Source organism: Rhinolophus hipposideros, assembly GCF_964194185.1.
Source record: "Rhinolophus hipposideros genome assembly, chromosome: 9".
Classification (NCBI taxonomy): domain Eukaryota; kingdom Metazoa; phylum Chordata; class Mammalia; order Chiroptera; family Rhinolophidae; genus Rhinolophus; species Rhinolophus hipposideros.
This window is the reverse complement of record NC_138055.1, coordinates 87,165,460-87,189,453: the sequence shown is the minus strand read 5'-3', so window position 1 is coordinate 87,189,453 and position 23,994 is coordinate 87,165,460. Positions and strand designations below refer to the sequence as shown.

Below are 23,994 nucleotides of genomic sequence, written 5' to 3'. Positions count from 1 at the left end.
TCTTTGCATTACTCCTACCATGTGGTGCCCTGGTTACCCAGCTGTTACTGCCCCAGGTCAAGGTCATACGCTCAAATGTCACCAGGGCCAAGGTAACCACTGCAAGGACAGTCGAGAAGCTGCTGGCGTTGGCTCTTCCTTCACTTCCAAGGTGGTGAGCTCCCTAAGCCATTGCTTTGTTTTTAGTGCTACACTGATTAAGAAGAGAGGCATACAGAAGGGAAACAAGGGAAGGGGAAATCCCACCTCCCTTCCTTAGTGAAGGGGAAATGTCTAGTTTACCTACGGGGGCTTCTCAGTTCAGAAAGGCGGTATAGGTATAGGTGGGTTGAGGAAGGCGGTGAAACTCTCATGTGTCAGGCCTCAAAGGCAGATTCTCAGGGCCTTTCCCGGGAAAGGAAATGGAGACAGGCAGCTAATTCCACACATAAGCCCACCTTCCCTTCCTGGGCGTGTAAAGGGAGTTGGTCCCTTTCAAAACAGTTTAGTTTTGTGACAGGTGGTGGGAAAGGATTCCTTTCTGGTGTCCCTAGATGAACTTCGGGAAGGGGCGGCACCTCACCCCTCCCAGCCCCCCACCGTGTGCGCTGCCCCTGCTGCCTCTGAGCACCCCTAAGGGGTCGCTGGCCGCCACGCTGTTGTCCTCGGCGCTGGGCAGCTCCTGGGAGCAGGAGGCCGGGGCGGGGGTCGCCCGGGGCCGGGGCTTCAGCACGTGCAGCGGGTCGGGCTCCGAGTCGTCGTCCTCGGCGCTGCGCGTGTGCCGCCGCGGCCGCGGGGTGTTGAACTGCAGCAGGGGGATGTCGTTCCTCCGCGACAGGAACTGCGAGTAGGGCGGGGGGTTGGTGCCCGGCAGGAAGGCCCTCTTCGCCCGGCCCAAGCTGACGAGGAAGCGGTGCTGGGGCGAGTGGTACACGTCGTAGCCGTTCTCCAGCGTCCGCTGGCGGAACCTGCAGCTCTCGGGGCTGAAGTGATGCTGAAAGGGCAAACGGCCCGGTGAGGGCCCCAGAGCGCGGCCAGGGCGGCCCTGCGCCCAGCCGACCAGCCTGAAACCCCTGGGGGTGAGCTGGAGACGCCAGGAGCTGCACCTCTCCGGACAATGCTGCTAGGTCGCTGGGCGCGGGCCACCCCTCGGGGCCCTGCTGCGGAAGCGTGACTTGGACCAGAGCTTTCCAAACCGCCCCCTTCCCGGGACGCCTGCTCTGGGCTCTCGGGACAGACAGGGACAGAGCCCGTGGCCTGTGCCTGGTGGCTGCAGAGAGGGCTAACTTCAACGCAGCCTTGTGCTTCCCGTTTTCTACCTTTGGAACGCTCTTTTGGCTGGCAGGTGGCTGGGGTCTGCCTACTTACCTGGAGAAAGGAGGTGGGATGGCGTTTGCAGGATCCAACATGAGTGAGGGTGCTCACATGAGAGAGGTAAGGCAGTCTGGGAATCAGGGACATGAACTTTGGCAACAGATTGTCCTAGTTCTGCGCCCTTCCTCTGCCACGAATTAGTGCCAGCTTTTATGGAGTGCCTGCCAGGATCTTTGCATATTACTTCCCTTAATCCTCAAACTCCATGAAGTAGTATTTCACAGGTGAGATCTATAGGCCTGTATCTGGTCAACAGGTCTGTCTGTCTGTCTGTACATATGTATTTTTTGTCCATATTTCTCCAACAGGTATTTATCTGCTCTGGGCCAGATACCACTACCCACTACCACTTACTGGGACACAGCAGTAAGCAAGATAGAAAGTCATTGCTCCTGGAATTTCTAGTCGGTCTGTCTGGTGTAAAAGGCTCCTGAGATAAGCGGTCCTACTATTGTGCTATCTCAAAATCCTTTGGGATGTGCTCTGCAACCTGTAGTGTGGGAAATCCTTTGCTTACCAATCTGAAGGACCAGCCATTGCAGTTGGGGCAGATAATGAGTTAGAGATCTCTAAGTGGGAGGTTGAGGGAGACCCACAGGGCCCTGGGGTCCATCCCATTTCACTTTTCCAGGTGAGGAAAGTTTAGAAACGTGAGGGGAGTTATCCAAGGTCAAGGGGGTGTAATAACAGAATCCAGAAGAGGCCAGGGCTTCTCACGCTTTCTAATGCATTTTGCAACATGCATTTACCAGACTAAAGGACACACCGGCTACATACAGGTGCTGTGCTAGACACAAAAATGGGTCCTAACGGGCAGTTTATAATAGAGGTTAAGAGTCTGGGCTCCAAAACCAGACTGCCTGGATTCAAACCCCAGTGGTATAAACATGAGTGTTTAATACTTATACCGGAAAAAAGTACTCAGTGAAAACAATCATCAAAGTATAATGCAAGTGGAATCTTCAAGCTATAAACATCTATGAGCTGTCAAAAAAATAGATAATTATTTGCGAATGGTGACCAGCACTAAAAGAAACTCACTGATCCAAAAATGTTGCCTCTGAAGTCCATGCAGAGGTATCTTCTACTCATCACACCTCTTATCACCACAAAGCCAGCATCCTCTGATCTGATCATCAGGGCACCTGTGGAGAAAATCATTCAGGTCCAGTCTTTGCTGCACGCCCAATTCTCACCTTCAAGCACTTCCTGAAAACCCACCGTCATGAATCCTCCGTTGATTTATTTTAATGGCGGTGATGATTTCATATAACCCTTCCCTTGTACTTACTTATTCAGCATCATTTCTTCTGATTCCCCCTCCTCTCCCTCCAAATGCCTCCTTCCTCATCCTCTTGCTGCATGGAGCACTCTGAACTCCTGAAGTTCTTTTGCCTGCAGTGTACATGTTTCCTGGACTATTTCTCCCTTGCCTGGCTAATTCCTCGTTATGTTTGTGGTGGTGGTAACGTTCTCCCAAGCCTTCTGCCTTTGTGATTTTTGAACCTGTACCCAGATGTCTGTCAAGGGTCTGGCTTGCATACAGAGCCTGCTTTCCCACCCAGCTAGCTGTGCAATAGGCATTGATACATCGGTCAACACCCATCATACGCATACGTCAAGAATCGTATTAGAATTGTTCTTCCCCGCCCGGTTCTGCTTGTTGAAGTCACTCACCCTTCAGGGCTAGGCTCAGATGTCATTATTTCTATGGAAACTTTCCTAATATGCCTAATTAGCTCCCTCAGAACCATGCCTACCCCTCTGTTGTATAATAGCAAGCATTTCATTCACCTTGCTTAATTAAGTTCACATGCCTAGTACTTTCCCTAGAGGGAGCTACTTAGAAGCAGAGGGTTTATGTTTCCCTGTTGAATAGATACCAGGGATGGATGGAATTTATTCTTGGGTCTTTATCACTGTTCTTTGTCTTTTTTTCACTTAGTGGTGTCCCCTCCAGGTTCAGTCCCTCCTGGTCTTTCAATGCCCCTCTCAAAAATAGTTTCCTAAAAGGGCTTGAAACCCATTCATACTACCTACACCTTAAATAATCGATAATAGCTTTAAGTATGACCCCCTCACCCACTCCCATGGAAAAGTGTGAGTTTAACAAGTGCCAATGACCAGCTAAGTAAAGTCTAAAGCTCTCTCTTTTTGTGGCAAGGGTACAGTTCAGCAAGACTTCTGCCCCCCTCCCCCAGTGCTGTTTAATTACCTGACATTTTCTGTGGAAAATCATTTCCTAAAGTCTTTGGGACCACTTCCATTTGCCTACCACAGAACTTCCCCTCGCATCTCATTTGACCTCACAGCTTCAAGTAAGGAGCCTAGGTAGGGGTTTGAATCCCTTTTCTAGAAATGTCTTGTGCTCAGTAAGTGGTGGAGCCTCGTGGGGTGACTTACAGCCTGTCTCCTCCCTGACCCCATGTAGGCTCAATACTGGACCTCCTAGGAGAGCAGCTGGCAGTACTTAGACGTGAGCTGAGTACAGGTCTTGATATGGACGGAGGCCTGAATGCTGTGGGACAGACGGAATGAGGTGGGAGCAAGCCCAGGAAGAAGAGAAAGGGAGCGGCCAAAGAGAAAAGTTCATTTGTTTCTAAGTTTGGATGAGGGTTAGCTTTGTGGGAAGCTTCTGGAAGTGGGGTGGGGTATGGGTGGTGTAGAGGATATTTAAATTACTCCATAATGGGGTCTGCCTGTATATCTCATATATGTGGCTAATTTTGTGGTAACATAAGCCCTGAGAAAAATATCAGAAACGTGTGGGAAGTAGTTTCTGTCCTAATAAATGTTCAATCTAATCAGGAAAAAATCGCACTGAGTAGCTGTTTTTGCGTGATTGTGCTCTAAGTACTTTATGTATTTTAAATTCTCAAAACAACTATTATGCTGTTAATATTAATAGTGGCAGTAGCAGCATCCCCGTTTAAATGATAGGGAAACTTAGGCAGGATTCAAACTCAGATCAGTGAGTCTAACATCCTCTTCCTGCGACCCTTCAGCTTGCCTCCAACAGAAATTATTCCCAGCATGAGAAGTGCCAGAAAACATGCTGCAGGCCATGAGAACCCCATCACCATACCCCGAGTGGGTCAGGGAGAGGGCACTGAACTGGGAACGGGGAACCGGGGTACCCGGATTCTGGTCCCAGTTATGCCCTTTACTAACTTTGTAGCCTTGGGCAAGTCATTGCTCTAGTGTCAGTTTCCTCAGATGTGAAAAGAGAATAATAATAGCTGTCCTTCCAATGTTATAGGGTTATGATTAGAATCAAATGAGATGGTGGCTGTGAAAATGATTTGAAAGTGTTGAGCAACTGGAAGGCATTATGCGGTAGGTACTGAGCTGCCACGATGACAAGCCCATACTTTGGCAGTCACGCTGCCTGATGCTTGGGGTCACTGGACAGCATGCATGGTGCACACACTCCTGCTCTCTGGGGCCAGTCCCCACAGAAAACAGCCTGCAGAGGAGCAGCGAGCAGGTGCTATGGAGCACACCCCAGCTTGCATCAAACCAACATAAGCCAATGTGAAAGTTCAGGAAATGTAAGAGACAGAGTTCCTTCCTTCTGCAATTTCAGAAGACATGTTTTCACAGTCTGCACAGATTCAAGGGCAGAATTCATCGGAAGGAAGGAACAAATCACGGGCTGCTTGAGCTACAACCTGTTGGAGCAAGGCAGACTTAATGGTTGTTCCTTTCAGTGACGGGAGATGGTGCATTAGAAAAGCAGAGGTTTGGGGTCAAGGTGTCCTCTAGGTCATTTACTACCGATGTGACCTTGAGCCAGTTATTTAAATCATTTAACCTTCATTTTCTCATAGTATAGAGTAGAATCATTTACCTCATTTGGTTGTCTTGAGGATGTAATAAGATAATATTTTATCTTATTATAAGAGCACTTTCTAAATGCTGGTAATTGTTATATTACCACTTTACCTCCACCTCTGCTGTCAAAGTGGAAAATTATCTGCTCCTGTTCAAGTGTCACAGCCAGTCAATGACAAATGAGATGATGGATATGAAGTGCTTCGAACTCTCCAAAAGAAAGATAAAATTTTGAAGGATTAAATAGCCTGAGGACAATTCAGCTTCAAGTAAAGGAAAAGCTATGGGGAAGCTGGAGGAAGTAAAAGTACCAGGACTGAGGAAGTGACATTAACCAGGGGTGAGAAGCATCTCTTCTCTGCTGCCTCCACAAAGTGGGGATAGTGGGCAGTGGGAGGGCGGTGCTGTTCACAGTAGGACAGCACATGGGGGCACGGGAGAGGCTCCCAGACATGAGCGCTGTGAGTCTGAAAGGACATTATAGAATCTTGTGGGCAGATGATTTCACAGTGACCAGCAACCCAAAGATCGGTTGGGCTCTTGACTATTAATCAAGACTTTACTAAAAAGCACAATAATCAAACAAAACATTTCACTGGAACTCTATAAATAATTAGGAGAGGAGAAAACCATTCCACACCTTCCCGTTGGTTTAAAAGTATTGATTTATGCTCACTGAGGAGGTAATTATAAATCCTCTGTTAATTTGTTGTGCTACCTATCTATATGCACCAATGTTTCCTCTCTCCTATTTGATAACTTTATTTCAGTACATATATATTATATATAAATTATATATATATATATATATAATTTTTGGTAATGCACATGATAACTGATTTGAATAGCACAAAAGAGTATATAAACTAAGAAAACTGTCTCCCTCCACCACCCTGACCTGTGTTCCCCTCCCTAGGTTTGTGTTGATATCCAGAGGCACAGTGCTTAGCTAGTATCTATATCTGACAAAATAAAGTCACTTCTCTGTCAAAAAAAAAAAAAATCTGAAATCAATTCAATTAATTTTGCTTCTTTTCAGTCATTTTATTATGTTGATGCAAAAGTAATTGCAGTTTAAAGGTTTAAAATAATTGCAAAATCCCAATTATTTTTGCACCAACCGAATAATTCTAATAATTAATTCCAACTAGTACTCAGTGCCTCCTCTGGGACTGATGTCCATGGATATTTGAGGGAAGTTCTACAATTCTGCTTGCCTGCTCCCCAGTGCTTGCCTGGGCCCCACACTGGAGCAGTGAGCCCATCACAGCTGGCACACACTGTTCCTCTCTATGTCGTGTTCAGGACATGTCTTTGGGGGGATTCCTTTCAGTGAAGGGAGTCCATGATTCTGGACAAGTTTCATCAGTATGTTCTAGTTGTATGAAGTCTTTTCCATCTATGGGAATCAAGATAATTTACCATAATTCACTGTCATGCATTTTAAATCACCTGTCACCTTGCAGTGGAAGTAAGGGTGGCCCACTATGCTGTGTCTTCCTTTGTAGTCACAGAGCTTTGTACGATGTCACACGCATTGTAGGTTCCGTCAAATATCCACTGGATAATATGACTGGCACTCTGGATGCATCAAGTGTATCCAGGTTTATTGCAGATTTTTGCCGTTAGACTCAAACTTGGCTTTCAAGATGTTGACTCCTGAATCCTACTATATCTGTGTGAGTGCTGGAATCTGTTTGGTATTTGGACAGACCTTTTCTCCTTCCTCTCACCTCCTATCACCACCCATCGAACACTTGCAAAAGTTTGAACTGTTGGCTTTGCATATGCATGTAGCTTGCTACCAGGTTTAATAAGGACCTTTGATTCTTAGCAAAATTAGTGTCTTGTATTATTGCCAGAAAGTACATATTTTCATAAAATAGAAGACCTTGTCTCTTTCAATACCCATCCTCCCTCCTACCCTGTTATCTTTTATAAAGGTGCACACCAACAGACCCTCATTTGAATAATAAATAATTGACTATTGTGGAAGGGTGAACCAACTTTCCAAAACTTAATTTTTAAAAACATTCCAGTTGTCTTGTGTAGGCAAAGAGTTCCTAACTAGCTCAATCTGCTACTGAATGGACCTGTCAGGTCGACAGAGAAGAATCAGCAATTCATACCAAATGGGGTACCTCGAAGCTCCCAGTAAACGTGTTGGATGGATGCATGCATGCATGCATGCACAGACAGATGAGTGCATGAATGGCTTGTATACTTGATCAGACTCACCAAGACAATATACCTGGATAGCCTGTCTTTAATACATTTTTCCTGATAACTTTTATAAGGCCAGAATACAAGAAGCTCAGAGTTGGAGTTGGAAAGAGCCGCTGAGTTCATCTATCCCAAACCTTGGTCTGGAATCTTCTTCACAACTCCATTGCTAACCCAGTCCAAAGTTCATGAGCTAAAACTCCTCAGTCTTTATTGACCTATCTGGCTTTTTCCTCTCAGCCTTCTTGCCATTCTTTCTGCACATTTTTTGACTCTTTGGACAGGACAAAGAAAAAGTGGCTGCTATTGTGGGAAGAGGGATTTTAGTTAAGACAAATTATTCGTGTTGGGAGAAACCAGTAAATACTAATTAGGGAGGTGGCAGAATCTTCTCCCAAGGTTTAAACACACACACACACACACACACACACACACACACACACACACACACACACACACACAGATCCTGGGCAAGAAGCTAAGAGGCTGGATTAGCCCTCTGACCTAGCGCAAGGTCTCCCCAAGTCCCTTGTAGATGGATGGACAGAAGAACCCCTTTCTCCACAGCCAGAATGAAGCCCCTACTCACTGTAGATGGTCTGATGGGGTGTGCCATCCACATGGCCGTCTTTGTGGATCTGCAGGTGGTAGCTGTTCCTGGCTGTGGCCGTGTACAGGTGGGTCAGGCCACCCAAGCTGGAGCTGAGCAGCGGGGAGGCATCAGGAAAGGCTCTGACGGCACTGCACAGGACGCAGAACAGGAGCCCCAGGCTGGGCCCCGACATCACTGCTCTCTGAATGGCTGGCACGGAATTGAAACCTGACACTGCCCCCTGACTGTGGGCTGGCCTCCTGGGCCTTTTTCTCCTCTTCTTCTTTGTGGGTATCTGGTGTGAGGATCCCAGGCTGGGTTCCCTCCTTTTTCCCCTCGGACTTTTAAAGGGTAGCAGTGTGACATCAAACAGGAAAAACTCCACTGTCCACATCCTCTGTGTTGTAATCAGCCCATTTGAAGAAAGTGCAGAGACCTCTAGGGCTCACGGAAGGCACGTCGGTTCCAGAAACACAGGCACACAAACCCCTCAATTTCAAGCCAACGCTCCAAAAAGTGAATGATGTGTGGGCAAAAGTTATCTACGACTCTGGGTTGTCTGTTGTTGACCTGTCCCACTTCCAGCAGGAAATGTGAAGGCAGCCAGTGGTTCCGAAAAAATCCATCTTCAGTCATGCGGTCAACAGACTCCTGTGCAATTAATCTCCCATTGAGTTTATTCATTTTGGTTTTCTCGGTTCTTTTAATGCAATCAGCAACTATGCGTCCAGGGCTTTCTCTGTGCACAGCACTAGGTGGGTGTTTTGAAGGCTACAGAAACAACACAGGGCACCATCAGGCAAATGGTACCCTCTGAGACCCATCTCCTCCTGAAGACAGGGGAGCTGTGAGTTGAGGTGCAAAAACCAAAGTTGCCATCTTGGGAAGAGTTCAAAATGGGAAGAAAGAAACAACGCCTTGAAGTCACGTCTGCTCTACAAAATGCTGAGGTTTGATTTCTCAGTGTCCCTGGTTTGGACTGTCTAGGGCAAGTATTATGGTCTCCCCAATAGTTTGGAGACTAATTCAGAGATCTCATGAGGATTGGAAGACTGTTGGCTGAGCAAAGGAGGTCAGAGCCCAGGAAGGACCCCGGAGTGCAGTGGCAGGCCAGGCTGTCCCCACAGTGAGTGTCTTCTGGGTGCCTGGCTCCTGGGACTGGACTCTTTCTCACAGATGCTGCTCACAGGTGTGTCCTCTGGGAAGCTACATCTGATGTGGGGGAATAGTCCCAGTACATGCAGTCCAATGGGGAGCAAGCTACTGGAATGCATGCTCGAAAAACATACACAAAAGGAGGTTGCGGCTCTTCCAATTTCCCATTTGCTGCGTCCATGCCATGTGCAGGCACCAGGCTAGACATCATGGTTGGTAGAAGAGAGAACAAGATGGGATACCTACAAACAGGACCGCACAGGCTAATGGAAGAGGCAGATAAAAATAAGTAAACACATCCAAAACATGATGGGTTGTGCAATGATATAGGAGCAGGCAAAAGGAGGTGTCATTTGTCACAGAGTTTTTATAATTTACAAAGCATTTTCCCTGTATTAACTCATTTGAATCTTACTGCCATTCTGTGAGACAGGCACACCCAGCATTAGCAACATTTTCATTTTATACATAAAGAAATGGAGATCTTGGGGTTCATATGTCCAAAGTCACAAAGCAAATAAATGGGGGAATGAGGACAAGGTCTTCTGATGACCAAAGCTGTTTCTCCGATAATAACCATGGTTGCTACTAACACGTATCGAGCACTTAACTAAGTGCTCTATTGTAGTTAACTCATTTAATCTTCATAATAACCCGTGAAAGAGATGCTGCCATTTCCTTCGTAGAGATGAGGAAACTGGTGCACATAGTTTAAGTAACGTGCCCGAGATGTACAGCCGATATGTGGAAGAGGTCCAATTGGAATCTGGGCCGTCTGACTCCAGACCGTCTAAGCACTTTGCTAGAAGATGTATAAACCCCACAACAAAAGAGAAAAGCCAGAGAGCTAAGGGCTTGGTAAGAAAGTGCAAGTAACAACGAGGCATAGTATGCTTCCGTTTTTCTCTAGCAAACCCAAGCCTTTACTCAGGACGTGTGTCTACGGGGCAGGGTGCAGTCTTCTCAGGTTAGATAGGAGATTTAGGACATTTAAATGCTCGTGGCTACGACAGTCTTCTTTAAAGATGTTCACAGAATGGTTCTAGGGGTAGGACACCGTCTTGTCTTCCAGCCCCCCACCCCCCCCAGTGTTTGCTTTGTCACCTGCTACATCTGACCATCCACCTCCCGGCTACCCGCCTGTGAATGGTGCCTGGAAGGGTTAAATTCTCTTCTGGCTGGCTCGGTTCTCTCCCCCTGCCTTGCTTATAATGTCCACACTGGAGTAGGGATTAACTCAAGTAAGGCAGATGCCTTTAATATAATATTTAATATCATGTGTATAATTATATATTTTATAATTTAATATTATAGGTCACTATAACATCAGTGTCAGCCCAACAGATGTAGTCAAAAGTAAATCTAAACATATAAATAGAGCCCTTATTATACAGTCTGAAGTGAAATACAAATGACTTCTGTAATATTACAGGATCCGTGCCACTGTTATCTTGCCTCTGGTGCCATAACCAGAAGCATATTTTGCCGGACACAGAGGGGTTACAGCACTGCAGATGCTTTCACTGGGGAACCCCAATAAACTAAAGGTCATAGAAGAGCTGGAGGGCAGAGGACACAGGAGAAGTCCAAGCGATTGATCCCCAGCTGCAGCCCCAAGCCCCTTTCCTTCCCTCCCCACTCCTCACTCTCCCCACCCCCACCCCGGTCTCCACTAACACCCTTCTCACTCACTGGGAACCCTCTCCTGGCCTCCACCTCTACAGCTTGGGGGAGATAAGGCAACATGTGTCCCAGGCTGGGGGAGGCCAAGCCCATGTGAATGATTTCACAAAAGTTTCACTTGGGTTATGCTTGTTTCCTCAGAAGAAAGCCACACGTGGGGTGGAGGCAGCGTGTGAGACACAGCTTTTGAATTAATGATTCTCAGTGTAAAGTTTATGAGTTTGTACCTTCTTCCTCAAACCCTACACATACTCACATTTCCAGAGGGCTCCTTGACTCTCCTTTGTTTCTCTTCAACACTATTTAGCTTCCAAGAAAATGTTTTTTACTTTATAGAAATAGCACTTTTTAACTTTTCAAAATACTCTCATAAGGATCATCTCACATGTCCCTTACAGAAATGGTCTACTTGGAGGGGGACTGCTCCCAAACTGTTATTCCTGCACATATCCCTTTGGTTTGCCAGATCTCATAGCCTGGGCCCTTCATGGCTTTTGCTGGGGTAACTGAGGTCCCAGCTTTCCCTACCCAGTCCCCTCTTAAGCCCCCTTCTCCTCTTTGTGCCTTTCTGAATCAGAACCCCGCCTGGAGTTTTCCGAGCTTGGGAGCCTTATTCCTCTTCCTCCCCAGCGTGATCAAAAGGTCTCCTTTTCCCTCACTTTCCTCTTTGTGTGGGTCATAGAAACGTAGAATCTCATAATTGGATGTTGGGAACTTAAGAGATACTCATTATTTTCTGTTTTTACAATGACGGAAAACTGAGGACCAGAGGTGACTTAGCCAAGGTGACATTTAGTATCAGAATCAGGCTTCTCACTGTCAGCAAGAGTCCCCCCACCACACCACAGTGACGTTATTCATTGGAAGGGAATCAGGCCACCTGGATTCTGAGCCTGCCGCAGGACCAGCTGGGTGACTCTTTTCACCTGCTTTGCACAGTTCGCTCCTGCCTGGTCTGTAACACTTGGAACATGGGGTGCTATGGAGAGAAAGGAAATGCCATTTGGGCATTGCAGGAGCCCTTTGCACACACATGCCTCCCTGCCTCCCTAGTCCTAGCACTGGCCCAGGGATGGGAATGTTTGGCTTCCCATAGTTTTATTTTCCCCGCCTTGGGATGTTAACTCCTCTAAGTGTCTACAGTGAAGGTGTTGGAATCATTCCTGGCACAATTGTTTTGTCTCCGGTCTGGGTCTTACCCTTCCCAACTCATGTCATGTAGTGGAAGAGCAGACCCTGGCGGCAGAAGTCCTGGAAGCCACCTTTGGCAAACTCACCTTCACCTGAATGGATCTCATTTCTGTTCTGTGTTGAAGAAAGGGACTCAACTAGAAGATACCTGCTCTCTTCTAGGTGGGCGAAGAAGGAACAATGTCTGATTGCTCTGCCTGAAGTTTTGTCAGGCTGTTTCTCCCATTATCCCGCTCTGTGCCTTTGACCAAAACGAGAGGGAAGACAGTGATGATTCCAAAGCTGGATTCTGCCCAAGGAAGGAACAATAGACACTTTGGATACACACCGTCTGTCTGACATGATTGGTGCTCCAAGCCCGCCCTCTCAGGATGCCTGGGGCTTGTCACGCTGCCCACGTCAGGGAGCAGACATCCTGGTTCCCACTCACCTCCTTGGAGCCTGTGACCCAGGCCAGCCCACCATGTTTGGAACTCTACACATCCGGACCATGTTATCTCAGGATCCTGGGACTCCTTGGCTCCCCTGCCCTGCCTCCTCCCCTCCCTGTGGACACGTAGCCACCACACACTTCTCGGAGGGCTATTTCTAGCTGAGGGGCCGGTAATTCAGCCCCAGCCTGTCAGGTCAGGCCGGCTGTGTTCTGCAGCTGGAACGGGCGGCCTGACACATTGTGGGTTCAGCAGAGTGCAGGATGTGGGGGCTTCCGGAGGCAGGCATCCCCCAGCCTGCTGGAGGTCATGGTTGCTGAGACGTGGGGGTGGGGGGTGGACAGGATGCTCCTGCCACATGATTGGGAGGAGCAGGGTGTCTAAGGAGAGAGGCGAGAACTCAGCCTCCTCACACCTCCCGCAGTTTGCTGTACTCTGAACCAATCTAGTCTTTTCCCTGGCATGAATCATTTTTCTTTAGCACAGCTCAGAGTTAATACAGTCCTGTGGTTGAGTGCAGGTCCTGGGTTAGACAGACTGGGTCAGAAACCAAGTTATGCCCCATATCAGCTATGCTCTCCTTATCACGTTGCCTCACCTCTTTGAGCCTCAGTTTCCTCATCTTCAAAAAAGGAGAATATACTCGTGCCTGTGTCAATGTAAGAAACATTCAAACCTGTAGAGGATTTTTATGAGTTTATTTGAGCCAAACTGGCAACAATTGCTGTGAAGCAAAATCTCAACGGATGGAGAAAATGCTCTAGAGAATGGCAATTTATTAGCTTATTTTATACATTAGAATCAAAGGAGGGTTACATGAAATCCATGGTTGGTAGATTAAGGGGGCAGGAAAAAGCAAAGCGAGGATATCTCTGGGGTTGGATAAAAAGTAAAACGGAGAGATACGTCCTTCTTTTATATTGGTGGGTACAGGAGAGTTAACAATTAACATTTACAGCACATGGAGATGGTATGTGAGGAACAAGCTACAAGGAGGGGTTCCTGTGGTGTGTTACCCATGGTTGTGCCCTGAGGGGCCTGGAAAAGATGACTCTGACATTTCAAAGGTATGTTATCTTAGATGCAAAAAGGCAATGGAGGGGCGCACTTAAAGTAAAGATTGACCTTTGTCAAGGAAGTTACAGGCCTAGGACGCAGCCGGGACCTGTCTTTCATTAGGAAATTTTATTCTCAGACCATCCTATGTGGTTACATTCGGTCTCTGAGTTTGTAGCGCCTGCCAGGCTGGCTTCCCCTGAGCTTGTCAGGTTTAGTATGTGGCTCCTTTTTTGTCCACTCTTGACTTATTAGATTGTTGACAGAATCTAATAATATGCGCATATAATATTAATACTTCATCTCATGTAAAGTGGTCATGTAGTTCTGCTTGGCATATGGTAAATGCTTATTGTTGTTGTTCATGTTCCTTTTCCAAACTCCCACCTCCTACCACAGCTTCAGGTAATTTCAATATGCCTCTCACCTACCATCAACACTCCTTACAGGAGACTTTCAGAGTTGTTATTTTTGATGCCTCACACATTTTAAGTGCTTAATAAGTTTATACTGAATGAAGGAATGAAACCTTCCCTTAGCTTGATATGATGGAAGAACACTGAACTTGGAATGAAAACAAAAACAAAACTAAAAATCTGGGTTCAAATCCCAGCTGCACCCCATGGCTAGTGTTGTGACCTGACCAAGTAAGCGTGGACACTCCCCAGCGTCCTCCAGTCTCCTGTCAAGGAGGGATAACGGCTCCTGCCCAATCTTCTTCCCAAGGTTGTGGGGATAAATGTACAAAGGGTCTGACACTGCTTTGGAAGCTGTGAGGGTCTGTATAGTTCTAGGCAGACTATTCTTTACCTCCAGTTGTTTCAGGTTTCCTACTCCAGAGAATAGATCTGTTCTGTTTAGTCCCCTTTTCATGTTCTCAGCGCTGAGGTTTGCCTTAGCTGTGCCACATTCTCTTCCTTCCTTTTCCCTTCTCTCTCTCAAAACATGGGACTTATTTCCTTCAGAACTGAGCCAACTTATCCAAACTCATGGGCACCATTCAACCCATCACTGCAACATTCCCTGCACATAGTTTTTCCTTTGGGCATGTTCTCATATTTTTGAGGAATTCATCCATTCGCCGTGATTTTATGGCAACCTTGGTGTCTTTCAAAGGTCACATTATCTCACTTGACTTGATTTCAGCTCTCAGCTTTATGAGGGAGGTGAGATAGGTTATTACCTTCATTTTATAGATGAGAAAATTGAAAGCCAAAAAGTTATTCACTGATTCAAGGTCTCATAGCCAATTGGTTGTACTCAGTTCTTCATTCTTTTCTGTGTCACAGCTGAGGAATCTTGCAAATGAGGTGGTATAACTATGGTTCTTCTAATTGACCACATGGCATGGGAGTTCTGACTTCATGTCTAATAGACCTGGGGTTTCCAATCTTTGCTTGCCCTCTTACTAGCTGTCATCTGGAACAAGTTACTTGGAATCTCTGAACTTAGCCAACATATCTGTAAAATGGGGACATACTATCTACCTCATATGCAAATACTTGACCCATAGGAGGTACCTGACACTCCCTTCCATTCCTTATATTTCCTCAAAGCACATAACAGCCTCTAATGAGTGCGTGCATATTATATTATATTTCCATTCCTATCCCCATAAAGGTCTCTCAATGTGAGGAACACTAATATTTATTCAATTACTCAATGAATATACATTAAGTGACTAATATATGATAATTAGTGTCCAATATACGATAATTAAGGTCGGACAATTAAGTTCGCGAACTCATCCTAGAAAAAGTGCTACATACCTCACTGCTGAATATCACTATAATCACCTTCAAAGTACTCCCCTTGGGAAGCTATGCACTGATGCCAGTGCCTAGTCTACCCTTCAAAGTAATTTTGGAACTCTTTTTCTGGAATGGCCATCAAAGATGTTGTCATATTACACTTGATTTCCTGAATGTCATCCAAATGTCTTCCTTTCAATATTTTCTTTCTCTTCAGGTAAAGAAAGAAGTCACTGGGGGCCACGTCAGGTGAGTAGGGAGGGTGTTATACTACAGTTATTTGTTTACTGGCTAAAAACTCCCTCACAGACAGTGCTGTGTGAGCTGGTGCATTGTCGTGATGCAAGAGCCATGAATTGTTGGTGAAAAGTTCAGGTCGTCTCACTTTTACATGCAGCCTTTTCAGCACTCCCAAATAGTAAACTTGGTTAACTGTTTGTCCAGTTGGTACAAATTCATAATGAATAATCCATCCCTCTAATATCAAAAAAGGTTAGCAGCATCGTTGCAACGAGTTTGCAAACTTAATTGTCAGAACGCATATACCAGACACTGTGCTAGATTCAGAGATAAATGTGCGAAAAGTCATGATTCTTGCCTTCTAGAGGCTTACAGTGTAGTGAGGACAGGCACCTGCTAGAGTGTGATTTGTGCCATGAAGGCTCTGTGTTGAAAGGACTCTGTGAGCCAGCAGGAAGACTCTCCCACTGGCCAGGGGAAGTCAAGTTGGGCTTCACAGAGGGGTTGACAGCTGAGCAGAGCTTTCAAGAACTAAGAGTTAGCCATGGGAGCAAAGTGTGATATAAGGGAGATTATTTTAAAAGGTAACATGGGGAAATACAGAGTCATAAAAGAAAATGATGTCCTTGGAGAGCTGTAAGAATTTCAATGTAACCACAGTATACAATGTGGTGTGAAGTACTGAGAAATGGGGGGGGGGGGAAGGTGGGCAGAGCTGGACCACAGACGGACTTGTATAGCATGTTAAGTAATTTAGATAATGACCTCAGCCGGTGGAGATACCCTGGGAATTCTGAATAGGGAATCAACAGGATTAAACTTGTGTTTCAGGATGACCACTGGTAGCAGTGTGGTGAATAAATTTGAGGAGGAATAAGACTATGCACGTAGGAAGACCAGTTAGACAAATTTCAAAATATTGAGATGTGAGATGGTAATAAGCTAAACTAAGGCAGGGGCCATTTGGGGCTAGGGGGAAAAAAGCATTATGAAAAATATTTAGAAAGAACTCACAGAAATAAATGATTGATTGTACATGGAGATCAGAAGGAGGAATCAAGGATGATTCCGGGTTTCTGAGATGAGTACCTTCAGAGGCTGATGATACCAACGAGCTAGAGAACACCAGACAGAAATAGGTCTGGTTGGAGTTCAATTTTTTGGGTTTGTAGAGCATTAGGGCATGTGTAGTTCTTGGGAGAGACATCAGGCCTGGTGGTAGAGAAATGGCAGTTGTTTTCATACAAGAGGTAGTTGAAGTAATCTTAAGAATGGATCATCCAGGGAGAGCATATGGACTAACAAAGAAAGGTCCTGGATATCCAGGGGAACATCAGCATTTAAGAAGAGAGTGGAGGAAGAGGAGCCCTCAAAAGATTTTGAAAAATGTTGTTCATAGAGTTTTGGCTGAGACTCCTCAGTACTTGATTCCCGGTTAACTACCGTTGATTGCAGGGGATGCCTTTAGAAGACATACAGAAGATACAATGGGCAAATGCACCATCTTTGTAATGTGCCAGAACTTCTACCCTAGTAAGCTTTCTAGGTAGTGTGTGACTCCCAAAGACGACAGAGGAAGCTTCTTTTTGGCCTCTTTCCTCTAAATTTCCAAACTTCTCTTGATTCTTGGGGTCTTACTCCTCCAATTCCCAAAGGAGGAAATAAATAAAGACATTTAAATAAAGAGAAGAAATGAAGGCTCCTTTCCAAAAGGCTGGAGCAGAGTTGGTGCTGATCTAGTCTCTTCTCCATCCAGCCCTGCCTTAGAAAACCATTGGGTTTTTAAGGAGGCAGAGAGAGAAGGAAAGGAATAAAAGGGATCTTAGTGGCTGAGAAGAGGGCATGGTGAGATTTTTCCCCATGCTGCTTTCATATATAATTTATTTATTCCTCCTGCTTCAAAGCCTCAGCCTCTCATATCAGGACCACAGTGTATACCCCTCAGAGGAAGAAGCCTATTTTGTCATTGACTCATATCCAAGATTCCCTTCCCAGGGGTGGAGTGAAGAGGAAGTTGTAAGGTCCCTATCGAGATCAGAGTGTCTTCTCAATTATCAGGAATGGCAAAAAAAAAAGGGGCGGGGGGGAGAGTGGGGTCTTAGTAAAGGCAGAGGCAGCAAGATTTCCAGAAAGAGGATGTGACTAACCTTGTGGAATGCTGCAGAGAGGAGACATGAGCTAAGGAACCAGAATTTGCAATTTTTCATTCATGATTTTGCAAAGAGCCATTTCGATGAAGTATAATTGGAGATCAGATTGTGTGGATTGAGGATAGAACAAGGAATGAGGAAATGAAAAGCGAGGGCATGGACACTCTTTTAAAGTATGGAGAGCCAGTAATAGGAAGGGTTACATAGGATGATGTTCCAAGCTAATTAATGAAGAATCTCAAAATGAAAATGCTGTTATTCGGACCACAAGAAAAATCTTAGAAAAATATTATTGTTACTCCTTATTTGTTTTATTTATTCTAATCATAAAACTTTTAGCTTTGGGAGGACATACAGGACTAATATGTGACTGACTTCTCCAATCAGGGAAATTAGAAATCAGAAACTACACTGTGAATTTAAAAACGATTTCCTCTGCAAAACTTGACAACTCCTAGAAGATAACATAGGAGAAAACTCTAGATGGCCTTGGGTGTGGTGATGATTTTTTAGACACAACATTAAAGGCTCGATCCGTGATGGAAATAATTGACAAGCTGGACTTCCTTAAAATTAAAAATTGCTCTAAGAAAGACAAAGTCAACAGAATGAGAGGACAAGTCACAGAGTAGGAGAAAATATTTTCAAAAGACACGTCTGATAAAGGACTATTATCCAAAATATACAAAGAACTCTTAAAACTCATCAATGAGAAAACAAGTCGACTACAAAATGAGCACAAGACCCGAGCAGACACCTCACCAAGGAAGATATACAGATAGCACATAAGCATCTGAAAAGATGCTCCACATCATAAGTCATCAGGGAAATGCAAATAACAACAACAATGAGACACCACTACACATCTGTTAGGATGACCAAAGTCCAGAACACTGACAACACCAAAGGCTGGTGAGGATGGGAAGCAACAGGAACTCTCACTCATTGCTGGTGGGAATACAAAATGGTACAGCCATTTTGGAAGACAGTTTGGTACTTTCTTAGAAAACTAAACATAATTTTACCATACAATCCAGCATTTGTATTCCTTGATATCATTTATCCTAAGAAGTTGGAAACTTATGTCCCACAAAAACTCGAACATGGATGTTTATGGCAGTTTTAGTCATAATTGCTAAAATTTGGAACCAACCAAGATGTCCTTTAGTAGGTGAAAGGATAAATAAATTGTGTTTTATCTAGACAATGGGATATTACTCAGTGCTCAAAAGAAATGAGCTATCAAGTCATGAAAAGACATGGAAAAATCTTAAATGCATATTACTAAGTGAAAGAAGCCAATCTGAAAATGTTATCTAGTGTGTGATTCCAACTCTGTGACATTCTGGAAAAGGCAAAACGATGGAGATGGTAAAAAGATCAGTGGTTGGCAGGGATTGCGTGGAAGGTGGAGCAAAGGAAACCTTTAGGGCAGTGAAAATACTTTATATGATACTGTTATGATGGATACGTGTCATCTGATATGTTTGTCCAAACCCATATACGACACCAAGAGTGAACCCTAGAGTAAACTATGAACTTTGGGCAATTATGATCTATCAGTGTAGGTTCCTTTGTTGCAAGATATGTGTCACTCTCGCAGGGAATGTTGATAATGGGAGAGGCTGCACATGTGTAAGGGCAAAGGGGTGCACAGGAAATCTCTGTATTTTCTTCTTAATTTTTCTGTGCACCTAAAACTGCTCTAAATTTTTTTAATTCTTTAAAAAAGAAAAATTTCCTCCTTAAAATGTCCATGTACCTTATAGCTTGATAAGTTTGGCAAAACCAGAGGATTCATTTTAGAAAATAAAAAGGCAATTTCTGGGTGCTGCTGTAATATTTGTTCTGGGATACAACTTCAGCACATATATATATATATTTACCTAATAAATATTTATTGGGTAGAGTTGTTATGTGATACTTTAGCAATAAAAAAATGACAGACATGACCTCTTCTCTCCAAGCAGGTAGTGTCTAGGAGGGGAAAAAAGGCAGTTATATAAGTAATGTTAAAATCTGATAAATGTTACAATAGGGGTAGGTCACAGACCCATGCGAAGGTGTGGCAGTGGGTCCCCTATCCAGGCATAGGGGTCAGTGAATAACCAGGAGGAAATAATAATGGCTAAATTGAGATCAAAGAGCAACTTTGGAAACTAAAGAATAGTAGAGGTAAAAAATATTTATAACCTCACTGAACATAATTATTTGATAACAACTTAGTATATTTTCTTCTGAACTTTCTTTCTTTCTTGAATAATACTTTTGATTTGTGAAAATAAGTTACTCATAAATAATTTAAGAAAATAAAAAAGAACAAAGTTTAAAAAAACTGTCACCCCCAAATATTCAGCCTGGAATGAGCATTATTCTAGACATACCTATATTTGGTTTTATGAATAGAAGAAAAAGTAGAAATGTTAACAGAAGTACTTTTGTAAAAATGAAATCAGACCACATTTTGTACTTTTTAAGCAAAAATGTTTTAATTAGATATTACTTGGAATTAAAAGCAGAAAAGAAATGGAAGTAAAACTAGTGAAGGAATTGGTGAACAGTTAAATGACATTTGCTTGAGTTACTGTTTTGATAAAATCCTTCCACATTGAAGAAAATAGATTATGAAAGTATTAAAAGCATTAAAAGATAAGAATCCTTGCCTATCTATGTTTTTTTGGTTACAGATTTAGGCAGGCAGTTCAAATTGGGTAAATGCTATAAAAAATAAGGTAATTAGCACCTCACTCATGTCCTCTCTCTCTCCTCACAACTCCCTAATATTGATAATTATATTAATTTTACATCATCGATATTTATCAAAAATTTGTTAAAGTTGACATTGTCAAACTTTGTACTATAACCATAATTTCTACAACTGTCTAGTTTTCATTCAGTATCTAATGGTTTCAGTGCTTACCGCAGTACATTTTCAGCTCTTTCTCATTTCCTGAATTTTTATTTGGACTCACATTGTAATATATAAAATTTTATTCAAATAGTTATCTCCTCCCTAAGTAGGATTCCTATCTTCCTAAGTGCTATCTTCCTAAGTTTATTTAGGTTTGAGAAATTCTGTTTTTTCCCCTTACGTTGAATGACTTCTTGGTGGTTATAATTTTAGGTGTCATTTTATTTTTTCTCAATATTTTGCAAATATTGTTTTATTATTTTCTGGCATTAAATATTGCTCTTGGAAGTCTGAGTTCAGCTTGACTTTTCTTCCTGTAGGCTAATTGCTTTTTTATGCCTAGGTTTTTTATTTGGAAGGGCTTACTAAGGGTTAAACACTGTTTAACCATTTTTAGTACTTGAGTTATATTAATTTAAAGTTGTATATCTTCTTCAGAATGCCTGAATAATTCCTAAATTTCAATAAGTTAAGAGAACGTATCTTGGTGTTGAATCTTTTATGTCAGTTTTTTTTTTCTTTTTCAGAATCACTGGAGCTGCTGATTAAAAATGCAGAATACTGAACCCCATTCCAGACTCACTGATTCCAGATCTCTGAGTGTGGGGACTTAGGAATGTGCATTTCCTTCCTTTTTTAAAATTTTTCAATTACAGTTGACATTTGATATTATTTTATATTAATTTCAGGTGTACAGCGTAGTGCATTTGTTTTTCTCTGCCTGACGAACGCCACTCACCTTAATCCCATGGGCTATACATGTTGTTGCACATGACAAGATCTCATATTTTTTATGGCTGATTAATATTCCATTCTATATATGTACTACCTCTTTATCCATTCATCCACTGATGGACACCCAGGTTGCCTCCAAATCTTGGTCATTGTAAATAATGCCGGAATGAACATATGGATGTGTATGTCCCTTCAAAGTTGTGTTTTAGGTTTCTTCAGATAAATACCCAGAAATGGGATTACCGAGTCCTTCTTTGACTCTTGTTATAATTTTTGTTTTAAAGTCATTTTGTCTGGAATATGTATTGCTACCACACTTTATTTTTTTTTCATGAAATATCTTTTTCCATTTTTTTACTTTCAGTCTGTGTGTCTTTTGATCTGAAGTAAGTCTCTTGTAGGATATGTAAAGGTCTTGCTTTCTTATCCATTCAGCTATGCTATGTCTTTTGATTAAAACATTTAATCCATTTACATTGAAAGTAATTGTTTATAGGTATGTAGTTATTGCCATTTTAGTATTCACATTTTTAAATCTCTTTTTCCTTCTTCTTAAAGAAGTCTCTTTATTATTTCTTGTAACATTGGTTTGGTGGTGATGAACTCCTTTAGCTTTTCTTGTCTGAGAAGCTCTTTAACTGTCCTTCAATTTTAAATGATAGTTTTGCTGGGTAGAGTAATCTTAGTTGTAGGTCCTTGCTTTTTATCACTTTGAATATTTCATGCCAATCTCTTCTGGCCTATAAAGTTCCAGCTGAGAGTCTTATGGGAGCTCCCTGGTAGGTAACTAACTGCTTTTCTCTTGCTGCTTTTTAAGATTCTCTCTTTGTCTTTTACCTTTGGCATTTTAATTATGATGTTTTTTGGTGTGGGCCTCTTTGGGTTCATCTTGGTGGGATTCTGTGCACTTCCTGGTCTTGTATGTCTATTTCCTTTGCCAGGTTAGGAATGTTTTTCATCATTATTTCTTCCAATTTGTTTTTAATTCCTTGTTATCTCTCTTCTCTTCCTGGTACCTCTATAATGTGAATGTTGGTATGCTTGATGTTGTCCCAGAGGCCCTTCAAATATCCTTATTTTTTTGGATTCTTTCTTCTTTTTGATGTTTGGGTGGTTTGATGTTTGATGGTTGGGTGTTTTCTGCTACCTTATCTTCTAAATCACTGATTCTATCCTCTGCTTCATTTAATTTACTGTTGATTCCCTCTAATGTATTCTTTATTTCAGTTGTTATATTCATTTCTGACTGGATCTTTACTATGTTTCCTATCTCTTTGTTGAAGTTTGTCACTGAGATCATTGAGCATCCTTATAACCAGTGTTTTCAACTCTATATCTGGTGTATTGCTTGTCTCCAGTTTGTTTAGCTCTTCTTCTGGAGCTTTGTTCTGTTCTTTCATTTTGGACATGTTTCTTTGTCTCCCCATTTTGGTTTTCTCCCACTGTATGTTTCTATGTATTAGGTAGAGCTGCTATGTCTCCTGGTCTTAGTAGAGTGGCCTTATGTAGTTAGCAGGTGTTATGTGGGGCTCAGTGGCACAGTCCCCCTGGTCAACTGAGCCAGGTGCTCCAGATATGTCCTTTGTGTGGGTTGTGTGTGCCCTACTACTGTAGTTCAGCCTAGGTTGCTCTTTGCATGTCAGTGGGAAGGACTGACCCTCCAGCTGATTGGTTGGGAGGACTGGCTGTGACTACAGTGAGGGAGCTGTGGTGCAGGGGCTGACTCTACAAAGCAGGATTCACTTTAGTGGAGCTCTGGTGCCTACCTAGTTTGCCCTTTGGGTGTGTCATCCATGGAGGCAGCGAGGTAGAACTCTGGCTCTATCCAAAACCAGCCACTGGGCATGCTGGCCCTGAGGCCTCTTGTGAAGGTTCCCACTCAGGCTAAGTTCAGCTGTTGCCTGTGCCCTGCCCAGGGCCACCTGGAATGAGTCACAAAGCAATCCACATTGTGCTGGGCTTGGAGGTGATTGGAAGAGGCTAAGCTGCAATCTGAAGCCAACTGCCTCTAATGCTGGGCTTGAGACTTCTTAGCAAGGGGTATGGGGCACAGTGAGACCAGATGCTGCTTGTTTGGAGTTTGGGAACATTTGAGAGATTTTTGGAAAGTCTGCAGTATGAACTAAGACAGGCCAATTGTATGGAAAAGCCACTGGAAACCCCTTTGTTAGGCCTGCAAGTTTGGTGGGGCAGGTTCTCAGGGAATCACCAGGACAGGAACAGTGTTAGCCAGGTTGATGGAGACTCAGATACGGCAGCTACACTGGGTGTGTGGAGGGCTCAACAAAGGAACAGTGGCTTCTACCAGCACTACTGTCTGGAAGAAAGCTGTCCCGCCAGCCCTCACTCTGTCAAGACAACTCAGCTTCTCCCCGTTTGTCTCTGGCACCTTTTGAGCTGTTGTCCCAGTGCTAGAGGTCAGAGCGAGTGAGTCCATCAGTGAGTAAGTCTGTGCATGGGCCCTTTAAGAGGAACACCAGGGACTGCAGCTGCCTTCCATCTCACTCAGCCACAATCTCTGCTGGTTTGACAACCAGAAGTTGTGAGGTCTTCTCTTCCCAGCACTGGAACCCTGGGCTGGGGAGCACGGTGTGGGGCTGGGATCCCTTGCTCTTCAGGGGTCATCTCAACCAAGATACTCTCCTGATTTTTAATTGCCACACGCAGGTATGAGACCTGCACATTCCAC

At 43.8% G+C, this 23,994-nt stretch overlaps 1 protein-coding gene across 1 annotated transcript; it reads right to left on the bottom strand.

The window, feature by feature from the left end:
- Window positions 1–529: 529 nt before the first annotated feature.
- On the bottom strand, window positions 530–8,195 carry FGF23 (fibroblast growth factor 23; the record flags this gene model as incomplete). The annotated part of the gene is made up of 3 exons (XM_081060265.1): window positions 530–973; window positions 2,395–2,498; window positions 8,000–8,195. 3 exons carry the CDS (start codon window positions 8,193–8,195, stop codon window positions 530–532), a joined length of 744 nt encoding a protein of 247 aa, XP_080916391.1.
- Window positions 8,196–23,994: the final 15,799 nt, after the last annotated feature.